General features: G+C 42.2%; 1 protein-coding gene across 2 annotated transcripts in view; it reads right to left on the bottom strand.

The window, feature by feature from the left end:
- Positions 1-13,089, bottom strand: part of acaca (acetyl-CoA carboxylase alpha) — a 295,703-nt gene that overhangs the window by 23,870 nt on the left and 258,744 nt on the right. For both annotated transcript variants that reach the window (XM_078547966.1, XM_078547965.1), the window contains one exon: positions 4,116-4,270. In XM_078547966.1, the coding sequence (XP_078404092.1) occupies positions 4,116-4,270 (155 nt within the window). The remainder of the gene's footprint in view (positions 1-4,115; positions 4,271-13,089) is intronic.

Raw genomic sequence — 13,089 nt, forward strand, 5'->3', positions numbered from 1 at the left:
CTTGTTATATCCTCAAGAACGCTAGCAAATTTGTCAAACATAATTTCCCTTTCACAAAACCATGTTGACTCTGTTTGATTGCATTAAGCTTTTCTAAATGTCCTGCTATTTCTTCCTTAACAATGGACTCTAGCATTTTCTCAACTACAGATGTTAGGCTGACTGGTGTATAGTTTCCTGCTTTTAATCTCCCTCCCTTCTTGAACAGGGGCATTACATTAGCAGTTTTCCAATCTGCTAGGACCCTCCCGGAATCCGGAGAGTTCTGGAATATTTTGACCAATGCCTCCACTATCTCTGCAACCGCTTCCTTTAAAACCCTTGGATGCAGGCCATCAAGTCCTGGCGACTTGTCTGCCTCTAGTCCCATTAGTTTGACAAATACTTTGTCTGTCGCAATAGAGACTGTTACAAGATCTTTCCTTCCATCAGCTCCTTGCTTATCTGATACGTTTGGGATGTTTATAGTGTCCTCCACCGTGAAGACCGATGCAAAATATTGGTTTAAATTATCTGCCATTTCCCCGTTCCCCGTTATCAATTCTCCAGTCACATCCTCCAAGGCTCACTTTAGCCACTCTCTCTCTTTTTATATACCTATAGAAGCTTTTGCTGTTTGTTTTTATATTTCTTGCCAATTTACTTTCATGTACAATTCTCTCCCTCTTTATTAGCTTTTTAGTCATCCACTGCTGGTTCCTAAAAGATTCCCAATCCTCTGGCCTACCAATAGTTTGCATTGCTTTGTATGCCTTAATTTTTGATTGGATATTCTCCTTGACCACCTTTGTTAACCACGGTTGGTTCATCCTTCTCATCGAGTCCTTTTTAACGGGATAATTTTTTGCTGAGCGTTATGAAATATCTGCTTAAATGTCTGCCACTGCTCATCCACTGACCTCCCCCTTAGTCTATTTTCCCAGCCAGCTTTAGACAACTTTCTTCATACCTGTGTCTGAAATTGCCCTTATTTAAGTTGAGGACACTCAAACCGTTGAGGATGGTTTGAGACCAGAGTTGTTCGCCCTCAAACGGAATTTGAAATTCTACCAAGTTCTGATCGCTACCCTGTAGAGGATCATTAATTACGATATCTCTTAGCAATCCCACGTCATTACACATTACTAGATCTAAAATAGCCTGTTCCCGGGTAGGTTCTGCGACGTATTACTCTAAGAAACAATCCCTGATGCACTGATGACTTTTTAACCATTGTTACTCATCTGGTTCTAATTTCTGCTGCACTCTTCTGCTTATATTTTCTGCCCCTTTCTTTCACACTTTTATTATCGTTTGCCTCTTCACTACTCTGCACCTCTGCTCTCTTGTTTCTTTTAGATTTTTTAAACTTCACTTCAATTGAACCCTCCCCCCCACTAATTAGTTTAAAGTCCTATCTACAACCCTAATTATATGATTCACCAGGACATTGGCCCCAGCATGGTTCAAATGAAGCCTATCCCCACAGTGCCTTGTTCAGTCAGCTCATCCACCCTGCAGCCCCCACTCTAATCCAAACAAGCTGAAAGAACCTCAGATGTGTTGGGCAATTGCAGAGGCTAACACTCCTGCCTTCTGGGTCCCCTTACCTGCCTCAGCTGCAGTCACACTCTCCTGTCTCTGACACTTTCCAAATCAAAAGACCCCATCCTAAGGGGTGTGACTTCTTCCTGCTACAAAGCATTCAGGTACCTTTTGCCTTCCGTTGTCTGCAGTTCTGCCTCCAGCTCAAGACTCTGAGCCGAAGCTCCTCAAGCTGCGGACACTCACAGCAGATGCGTTTACCCTGGATCACACTGGTATCCAGAAGGTCCCACATGCTGCAGCCATGACACATCGCCTGTCCTGCCATCCATATGTGTTTTAATTAACTACTTAATTACTTTATTTGATTATTTACTTCATTTTATGTATCCTATTAATCTTACCACAAATTCCTGTACTATTTTAAACCTTAGGAATAGAATAGACCTGACCCACTCGCCAGATACTTACCAGATACTCACCAATCAGCGCTTCTTCCCCTGTAGAACAAGAACCAATTCCTACAGGGTGAGAAAGTTGAAAAAAACAAAGGAGCACCTCCCTCCCCTCACCAAGCTCCCAGCACTCCATTGAGGTCACACTCCAGTGTACCAACTTGATGAAGCTACAACATAGGGCTACAAACATGCTAAACAGAAAACGCAGCATGCTGTAGGCAGAGTTAAGGAATCCCACAACCCATGGATACAATCAAGTTTTGCAGTCCTGCCACATCAACGGTGAACAATTAAACAACTAATGGGAGGAGAAGGGTCCATAGGCATCTGCATCCTGGATGATGTTGAGGCCCAGCACTTTAGTGCAAAGAACAATGCTGAAGTATTGGCAATCATCTTCAGGCAGAAATACCAAGTGGGTGATCTATCTTAGCCTCCTCCTGAAGTCTCCAGGTCCACAGAGGCTAGTCTTCAGCTACTTTGATTCACCCTACGTGATGAAGAAACCCCTCAGTGCACTAGGCACAGCAATAGCCCCAATAAATGCCAGATATAGAACTGAAGATATGTGCGTCAGAACTCGCCACACCCTTAATCAAGCTGTTGCAGTACAGCTACAGCACTGGCACCTGCCATAACAATGCATAAAATTACCCAGCAATGTCCTGTCCACAACAAGCAGGACAAATCATGATCTGGCCAACTATTGCCCCATCAGCCTATTCTCAATCATCTGCAAAGGGAAGGAAGATATTGTCAATGCCACTATCAAGCGACATTTACTCAGCAACAACCTACTCATCAATGCTTAGCTTGGGTCCCACCAGAACCACTTGGCTCAAAATCGCATTACCGCTTTCGTCCAAGTATGGACAAAAGAGGCAAGGTGAGCATGACTGCCCTTGTCACAAAGACAGCATTTGACCATGGGTGGCACCAAGAAGTCAGAGTAAACTGAAGTCAATGGGAATCAGGGGGAAAACTCTCCAATGCTGGAGTTGTGCCTTGCACAAAGGAAGATGGTTGCGGTTGTTGGAGGCCAAATTGTCTCAGCCCCAGGACAGTGTCCTAGGCTCATCTACCTTCAGCTGCTTCATCAGTGACCTTCCCTTCATCATAAAGTCAGAAGTGAGAATGCTTGCTGATGATTGTGCACTCTTCATTTCCATTTGTAGTTCCTCAAATAAGTGAAGTAACACTTATGCCACACCAGTACCAGGCAATGACCATCTCCAACAAAACCACAGACGTGCAAATGCATTACCATTACTAAATCTTCCATCATTAAAACTCTACGGATTATCATTGTCCAGAAACTTAACGGGACCAGCCAGAGCCATATAAATACTGTGGATACAGGGGCTGGTCAGAGGCTGGGAATTCTGTGATGAATAACTCACCTCCTGACTTTCCAAGGCACAAGTCAGGAGTGTGATGGAATACTGCCCATTTACCTGGATGAGTGCAGCTCCAACAACATTCATGAAGCCCGACACCATTTAGGACAAAGCAGCCTACTTGATTGGCACCTCATCCACCACCTTAAACATTCAATCCCTCCACTAAAGGTGCACAGTAGTAACAGTGTGTACTATCTACAAAATGTACTGCAGCAACTTGCCAAGGCTCTTTCGGCAGCACCTTCCAAACCCATGGCCTCCAGCACCTAGAAGAAGAAGAAGAGCACTAGACTGCAAATTTCCCTCCAAGCTACACACCATTCTGACTTGGAAATAATCACTGCTCCTTCACTCTCACTGGGTCAAAATCTTGGAAATTCCTTCCTAACAGCTTCGCGACTGTACCTTCACAAGAACCTCAGCGGTTCAAGAAGGTGACTCATCACCACCTTCTCAAGGGTAATTAGGGATGGGTAACAAATGCTGGCATTGCCAGTGATGCGCAATCCCATGAATGAATAAAAAAGACCACTACTTTCAATTTTCTCTAGCCAGAAGGGGGTCGTACAACAAGAGAACATTCTGGTTCCTACTACTGTGGCAAGTCTTGAGAATCACTGACAGCAACCTTGTAAATGTCGGTCTTCTGTTTGTGGCACTAGTAGGATGCTCAGTATTCAAAAAAGACTTCATTCCAAAATATAGAGCAAGTGGAATAGATTAGCTCACTCACCGTGATGACCCCTTTCTCTTGCATGCGGCCTGGTGTGTCATGAAGGTCAGCAAACTTCACAGCAACCTGATGGTATATGGGTAATAGAAATTCCTCTCTTTCCTTCAATTTTGTTTCCAGCTCCTTTCGCTCAGAAGGACTCAGCTCTGGGGTGCCTGCGGCGAAAGAAATATTTTTTACTTAAAACATGGCAATAAAACCTTTGTATGGCTTCTCAGCACACAGACACCAATTTGACAGCCTTTTAGTGCTTGGGTCTCCATCTGCTCCACCATTACTTTTGTCCTCCGCTGAAAGCGCCACTCTTGCTGGGTATGTCTCCGCACAGGACTTCAGTCTCTATAGCATCTCACATGGGTGACTATTCTTTACATCTGAGCCTAGGCTGGCTGTTCAACTGTGTCAAGGAAGGGTGGGGTAGTAGAATCATCAAAGTTGAAATGTTGTTCACACCAGAATCAAAGCAAATCATACATGAATTAACAGGCAAATGATACTTCAGATAAAAAAGTAAATTTTGCTTTAAATAGTCGATACAGCAAAGATACATCCTGCATCACTCCTCACTCAAATGTGACACTATGTAGCTCCATAATATTCTTTATTCATGTAGGGTAGGAGTCCTATCTGACAACAGCTTTCACCTTTAAGTTTCATAGGTACAATTATCATCATGAAGGCACACTTCGTTGAACCCTCTCTCCCTTGGGTCGTCATAGTCCTAATGGTATAGCTTTCCAGTGTTCTTTTTCAATCGACCAAACAACAGCCAGTTCTTTAGTGCCTCTGAGCTATTCACACAGCTTTCCATGTTTTTGACCTTTTTAGCCAGTTCGCACAGTACCTCCAAGAGCTCCTTTCTACCAAACAGAAAAGCAGACCTCTTCCTGAGAGTGATTTGCTTCTTCTCCTTAAGAATTCTCTGTGTTCCTCTTACTGTCTGTCTGCTTTCTCTTTCTGCTCGCATCTGCATACTGATTACCTTCACAGTCCAGCTCCTCTGCTTGTAGCTCTCCTTTGTGTCTGCAGCACTCCTTAGCTTCTGCAGCCACATGGCTTCATTCTTAACTTCCTTCCTGTTGGTATTGCTTCCAGATCAAGATCACTAGGTCACACAGACCAGTATTTCTTATTATCCACAAAAATTACAATTGATCCCTTTACAATTTATGCAATCTCTTAAAAATCCTTTTCAAACAATCTTAAAAACAATTACAGATTCCACAGACTGTCTAAAGAAATTACTAATTTTCGTTACTGGACTGCTTCCAGGTCAAAGGTTGTCACACAAGCTGCAACCCTCATAGCCTGTACAGCTTGGTAACAGGACAGGCAGGACTGACACCCATTAGGCCCTATCCTTGAATGTTTCATGGTGAACAATGATGTAATCACTACTCTGAAACATAGTAATATGGCCACTTCAATACGCAACACAAAAATATATCAGGTGCCCTTCAGTAAATCTGTTACTTAACAATACTACATTCTGATCACCATTCAGTGAGATCCTGCATCAAGAGATTAGAATGTGTTTAAACTGATGACATCAAGTATAATTTATGTCATTTTGAGCTGCCAAGAGAGTCAAAACAAATACTGCCACTATATTTAGTCCTATTCAGTTGATGAAAAGTTTGACAATTAATTTCTCTGTGTGATACAGTTGACATTCTGTGTCTCTGTCTTGTTTCCCTTTAATAACAGAGCAACGAGATGTCAGTTCTTTCACCTCGCAGCTGTGCGACGTTTGCAAACAGAATGATCAGCCTCATTTAAAGCTGCATGACACCACAATACGGGACGATGACTACCGAGCACTTAGAGGCTATTAACCAAAATTAGCACTTAAATATTCCACTCCCCTTTTCAAAACAATTCTGTTGGATTTAATTGAGAGAACAGTGGGGGGAAAAACATCAATATGCAAAGCAGACACAAAAAATGTTCTATGAATTCATATTTGACACTCTGTGTCATTTTTATGATCAGCCGCTTGAACTTTATCATTTTTCTCTCCCTGAGCTCTCCATTCTTGATCTTTTACGCTCCTTTAGGATCTCACTTTAATTTTTCCTAGAACGAAGAACGTTGAAATCAAGACTTGTCAGACTGACTGCTACTCTAACTTAATCTTACCCAGGGTCTCCAAATATTTCCCTCAAACTTCCTTTCTTCTAACATCTACAATAGGTTTTAAACACCCAAGCTTGGTGACAGCTAGCTCATTCTCCCGCTTTTATGCTCAGTGACAAGTGCTGGGCTTCATTTTTATATGAAGCCTCATCGAGCTAAATGCATGGGCCCAGCTGTGTGTGTTTACATTATTAAAAACTCAGTTCTCTTACAAATGACATCCTAATAACAGAACTGTGCCTGGTCTACACCATGTACAGGATTCCTCATCCTCTGTTCTACTCTTCTCAACTTTGACTGTGTTCTGCATTAATGGGGCTCAACCCTTCACTTAAGTTTCTCATTTTTAAAAAAAAAGTACACACTCCTCGAATCTGTGCTCTTCTATATAATCTCACACTGAAAATAAAAACAAATTTCAATATGGTTTTTTTCCCCCCCCACTCAGCAGAAAGCATCTGTCAAGAGCTGCTTAGTACACAGTAGCATGCTGTTCCCAGGAGATTTGCACCTTACTGAAGTTGCTTTCATATCTACTGGTGCAAAACTTCATCCAGTTTAAGGACAGCAAAAACATCTGCTTTTACATTCAAAATGGAGAGCTGGTCCCCTTCAGCACACTGACCTCTCCTTTTTACCGACACCCGCAAGCTGCTCTTATGACTCTCATTTTCTGGGAGATCTACTGCTGCCGGTTACACTGCCAAATCTGTCTGTCTCAATTCAGAGATTCTCAGGCTCACAAAAACTGGTCTGAGAGCCAACTGCAGAGGTCAGGAAGCTGGATGTAGCAGTGTAACTAGAATCCAAATTAACTGAAAGTCACAGAGCAAATATTAAGTGCCAGCTTACTCAATTCCATGGGTCTACGGTGCCATCAGGCTAATGAAGCAGGGATTGTTCACATGACTAATGTGCCACTGACTGAAGGCATAATTTTCAACTACGTCACCCGGGTAGCAGCCTGACTGAACAGGTTCTCCACCCTTTACAGGACCAAATTTAATTTCATTCCACTGATATCAATAAAGGGTTATTGCCCAGGCAGCAAAGTTGAAAATTAACCCTTGGGGTTCCCTTCATTCCCAGAGTGTAAAAAGCATTGTGAAATGAATGGAAAATCTACTTGAACCGTAGTTTCAAATGTCCTTATCTCTTCAAGTGGATTATTGTAGGTTAACCATTAACGTAGAAGAGGAAATTCTGTTCATATCTAATAGCAGAAATAAATCTTTTCATTTTAACTTAAAATGCAAAATGCTCTCCTGCAGAGATGTTGCTAATTATCCGGTGTGCAAGGTTTCAGCCAACAGTTCCCAAAGCTGTCACAGTCATCTGGGGACAAAGGACTACTAATGATCGCCAGTTAATGGCTGCAACCAAGTGAGTGGAAGACATCCTCTTTAAAACCAGTTAGACCTTGCCTGAAAGCACTGGACCTGCAGAATACTGAATGCCTGTGTGATGCCAAGATGTGAACAAAACTAATAACAAAATCATTCAGATCATCAAGGTTTTTTAAAAAACAGCGAACTTACACTGAGTCCTAACGCAACTCCAAGATAGTGCCGGGTCTAAAGTGCATAACGGAAAACAATTTCACACTAATTGGCATTTTCAATCTTTTAAAGATGGGAATCACTATGGTGCAATGGGGCTATTTTCATTTTGGATACAATGCAGGCAGTTGAAGAACAGAGGCAGATTGACCTGCGTCTACTCCATTTGTACCTGATCAGGAGCTCTTGATGCTGTAAACAAGGTGCTATAACTGGAAAATGAAAGGAGATAAAGGGTTTCTAGTGACAAGTCTTACACTTCTACTAAAATTCATCATCGTACTATGGAAAATGTGGTTGTGAAAAAGATTGAGCAGAACCTGCACTTACACAGAAAAGCAAGTGAAGTATAGCACTGAAGAATGTGAATGGATGTATAAGAAAAGAAAAGCCTAAGATGCAGGTACTTGAACATGTATCGGGAATTGTAAATGTACAGCAAGGCAAGCTGGACTGAATGTATTTTATGCTCCTAATGATACTTCTCTTGTTGAAGAAGCAGCCCAACCATCCAGACTAATGGTTTAGGTAATATTAACAAATATGTCGATGACCATTTTCTGCTCAATTTAAAACTGGGTTGCTTTAAAGATTTTTGCTGCTCCGACCCTGTTCTCTTGGAAAATAAACAGCAGTGAAAGAGAAGGCAGAGAACGATTATGCAATGATTGATCCCCTTTGAGACTATTTGTTGCTCACAATCACTATTGTAAAACTAAGCTCTTGATCAGCCACAGAAATGTGTCTACAATTAAGTCACTAAAGAGGTTTCATATCTTTCCCACTTCATGCTAGCAGTTCTAAACAACTGATCAAAATACTCCAGTAGTCTACAGTGATCCATTTGATCAATTAACTCTTTGGCCACTGGCTTTTCTTCAAATCAATTTAAAACACAATTTAAAATAATTCACATCATTACCAGTTCCTCAATGGCAAAGTGGAAAAATACACTGCAATGTGAAACTGAGCCACACAGTCAAGTAGGTTCCAAGTTTTGATCCCTGGTCTGTGTTCTGTCAAGACACCAAGGCAGTGGTAGAGGTGTTACAACTGGTTTGAAAGCCTTTGAAATCCTTAGAAAGGAGAGGAAAATCTTCTTCCTAGCCTGTGTTTGTGCACGTGAGAGACAGAGAGAGGGAGAGAGAGATAGTGAGTACTGAGGAGCAATCCAATGCTCTTGTAATCATAGTGGAGAGGAGATGAGTGAGAAATGCACTTCTTCTGTTTCTGTGGCTGCTGGGTGAGGCCAGAATCAGAATCAGCTGTTACGTCCCTTACCTCCGAACACTGACTGCATAAATTCACTTATGATGAATTGCAACTGGGGGCAGGTGTAAGAGAACAGCCGGCACCCATGGAACAATTCCCCAACAAGTGTTAATACTTCCAGGAAAGGATGTTACGTGCAGGGAAAACAAAAGTTTTAAGGAAAAAATACAACAGAATCAATCAGCCTAGCACATTTGGATAGCAGACAGACTTACCCAAAATAAAAGCAAAATACTGCAGTTGCTGGAAATCTGAAATAAAAACAGAAAATGCTGGAAAAACTCAACAGGTCTGGCAGCATCTCTGAACAGAGAAACAGTCAGTGTTTTGAGTCTGTATGACTTCTTCAGAACTGAAGAAGCTCTGAAGATGTCATACAGACTCAAAATGTTAACTCTGTTTCTCTCTCCACAGAGACTGCCAGACCTGCTGAGTTTTTCCAGCACTTTTTTCTTATTCCAGAGACTTACCTATGTCTCTATCGATGTTGGCTTTGTATCCATGTAAAAAATATATCTGATCTCTTGCCCTGAGTGATTGGCAATACGGTGAGGTAGATTTGAGTCAGCTCGATGTGACTGGTTTATGCTTGTGTACTTTTCCTTTCTGTAAGAACCTCAGCACGTGTTGCTAATTTAATGCCACATTCAGCAAACCCACAGAACCATCAGTTATACAGCTCCACGAGCTATACCTGTACAAGGATCACAACACAAATGAGGCTCTCCATGTAGGTAGAGCTCGGCAAGCCAAATTAAATGAGCCTTGGAAGTAACAAAGTAATAGGGTTTTTAAAAGATAATTTGTGTTGTTGAGGATCCATACGGTGATGCCGTACCGTGAAATTTCAAAGCACAAACTTGTGCTCTGATTTCTCTTGCACTGAGTTTCCTAAACTTGGCTAAGCCATTAGGGTTAGATAGTAAAAAGAGTGAAACTGATCAGTTCAAAAAATCAGAGGCAAAAAAAAGTGTCAATTATGCTGCCTTTGTGACTGAGTGGGTTTCACTCAATAAGCATCGGCATAAGGTGCACCTGAAACAAACTTGTTCCGATTTATAATAAAGAAGTTCAGATTTCATCATAAATCTTAATCTCTGATCACTTTTGCGATGAGGGAAACATTAAAGTTTTTCCTACAACTGTTCAGCTTTGGGTATGGCTTCCCAAGACAGTTCCCAGTTCTGACTGGGTTTCAACAATTTTCATTTTAAAATGATATTTACTGGATTTGAACAGTTTCAATCAATCTGCATTTCAGGTGACACATTTGCCTGGGTCCAGCTTCCACTATTCATGCATCTTCAAATCACTGCTTTCCACCCCAGAAATTTTTGGCCAAGTCAAGATGCTAGGGTATCCAAGACTGACAGCTAGTATTCAACTTAATGGTAAAGCACAGCTACGATTTAGCATAAAACGCCCTTTACACTTCCCAAATGTGTCTCAGCACCAACCTCAAAAGAGCCCACCTACTGCATCAGTGTTTAATCTAGTGATGAATTAAAGTCAGTTTCCTTTGCTGTGGCTGCACGCCAACTGGGAACTGGACTGAATTTACTTATTTTTAAAATTGTATCTTAGTACATGAAGGCAAAGGAAGCTAATATCCAACAGGGGGAAAAGCTCTTTACATTGAGGTTAGTTGAGTGCTGGCATTGCAATATTCAAGTATTGTGCAGGTGTCAACAACCCCAGATTAAGCTCGCTCCAACTGCAGCGGGCCAACACTAGGAGAATGTAGCAATTTTTTTCAAACCAATTCTGCCCAGTAAACCCAGCATGTTTACTTTGGGGTGCTCCACCAATATAAAAGCAATGTGAGAGAGAGAGAGAGAGAAGTTTCAGTGTTAACTCAGAGGTAGCACCCTCATCTCTGAGTTAGAAGGCTGTTGATTCAAGCCCAACTCTAGAAACCTTAGCGCACAATCAAGATTGAAGACCATCAGATAAAACATTAAACTAAGGCACTGTCTGTCTATTCAGGTGGATTTCCATGGAACGATTTGAAAAAGAACTTTCAGCTGGTTATTCTCAAGCAACAGTCCTAAAATATTTATCATTGTTATTTGCGAGAGTTTGCTGTGAACAAATTAACTGCCAGGTGCCCCTACATTACAACAATGACCAAACTTCAAAAGTAATTAATTGGCTGTGAGGCACTTTGGAACAACATAAAAATGTAAAAGGTTATATCCAAATGCACGTTATTTCATTTGCCGATCATCAACTGGTTCAACAGACTGGTCAGCTATAACAAGGAGTTTGAATTTGTACCATTCATTGAATGCTCCTGGCTACTTAGGGCTTACAATGAAAAAATACCTCATGTTTTATTTTTCTAATCATTCATGGGAGGTGGGCATTGCTGGCAAGGCAAGCATTTATTGCCCATCCCTAATTGGCTTGGAGAAGCTGGTGATGAGCCACCATCTTGAGCCATTAACTGTCCCTGTGGAGTAGGCACACCCACTGTGCTGTTAGGGAGTGTGTTCCAGGATTTTGATCCAGTGGCAGTCAAGGAACAATGTCATATTCTCAAGTAAAAATGGTTTGGGACTTGGAGAAGAATATGGAGGTGGTGGTGTTCCCATGCACCTGCTGCCCTTGTTCTTCTAGGATGTAGAGGTCATAGATTTGGAAGATGCTGTTGAAGGAGCCTTGGTGAGTTGCTGCAATGCATTTTGTAGATGGTACACTGCTGCTACTGTGTACTGGTGGTGGAGCAAGTAAATGTTTATAATGGTGGATCGGGTGCCAACCAAGCACGTTGCTTTGTCCTGGATGGAGCTGCACTCATCCAGACAAATGGGGAGTATTTCAGCACACTCCTGACTTGTGCCTTGGGGAGTCAGGAGAACAGTTATCCATAACATAATTCCCAGTTTCTGACCTGCTCTTTAGCCACAGTATTTATGTGGCTGGTCCAGTTAGGGTGGGAGGGTGAGCTGTGAGGAGGATGCAGAGATGCTTTAGTGTGATCTGGACAAGTTGAGTGAGTGGGCAAATGCATGGCAGATGCAGTATAATGTGGATAAATGTGAGGTTATCCATTTTGGTAGCAAAAACAGCAAGGCAGATTATTATCTGAATAGCTATAAATTGAGAAAGGGGAATGTGCAACGAGACCTGGGTGTCCTTGTACACCAGTCGTTGAAGGTAAGCATGCAGGTGCAGCAGGTGGTAAAGAAGGCAAATGGTATGTTGGTCTTCATAGCCAGAGGATTCGAGTACAGGAACAGGGATGTCTTGCTGCAATTGTACAGGGCCTTGGTGAGACCACACCTGGAATAGTGTGCAGTTTTGGTCTCCTTATCTGAGGAAGGATGTACTTGCTATAGAGGGAGTACAGCAAAGGTTTACCCGACTGATTCCTGGGATGGCGGGACTGACATATGAGGAGAGATTGAGTCGATTAGGATTATATTCACTGGCATTCAGAAGAATGAGAGGGGGGATCTCATAGAAACGTATAAAATTCTAACAGGACTAGGCAGGGTAGATGCAGGAAGGATGTTCCCGATGGTGGGAGAATCCAGAACCAAGGGTCACAGTCTGAGGATATGGGGTAGACCAATTAGGACTGAGATGAGGAGAAATTTCTTCACCCATAGTGGTGACCCTGTGGAATTCGTTACCACAGAAAGTAGTTGAAGCCAAAACATTGTATGCTTTCAAGAAGGAGTTGGATATAGCTCTTGGGGCAAAAGGGGTCAAAGGGTATGGGGAGAAAGCGGGAGCAGGCTAGTGAGTTGGATGATCAGCCATGATCATAATGAATGGCGGAGCAGGCTTGAAGGGCCAAAAGGCCTACTCCTGCTCCTAGTTTCTATGTTAAGTCTTTGGCCAATGGTAACCCCTGGGATGTTGATCATGGGGAATTCAACGATAGTAATGGTGGTGAACATCAAGGGGAGATGGCTAAATTCTCTATTTTTGGAGGTGGTCATTTGCACTGTACAAGTGCCAAGCAATGTGCCAGTTATCAACCAGAGCTTGAATGTTGT

Source organism: Cetorhinus maximus, chromosome 9 (genome assembly GCF_964194155.1).
Source record: "Cetorhinus maximus chromosome 9, sCetMax3.hap1.1, whole genome shotgun sequence".
NCBI lineage: Eukaryota > Metazoa > Chordata > Chondrichthyes > Lamniformes > Cetorhinidae > Cetorhinus > Cetorhinus maximus.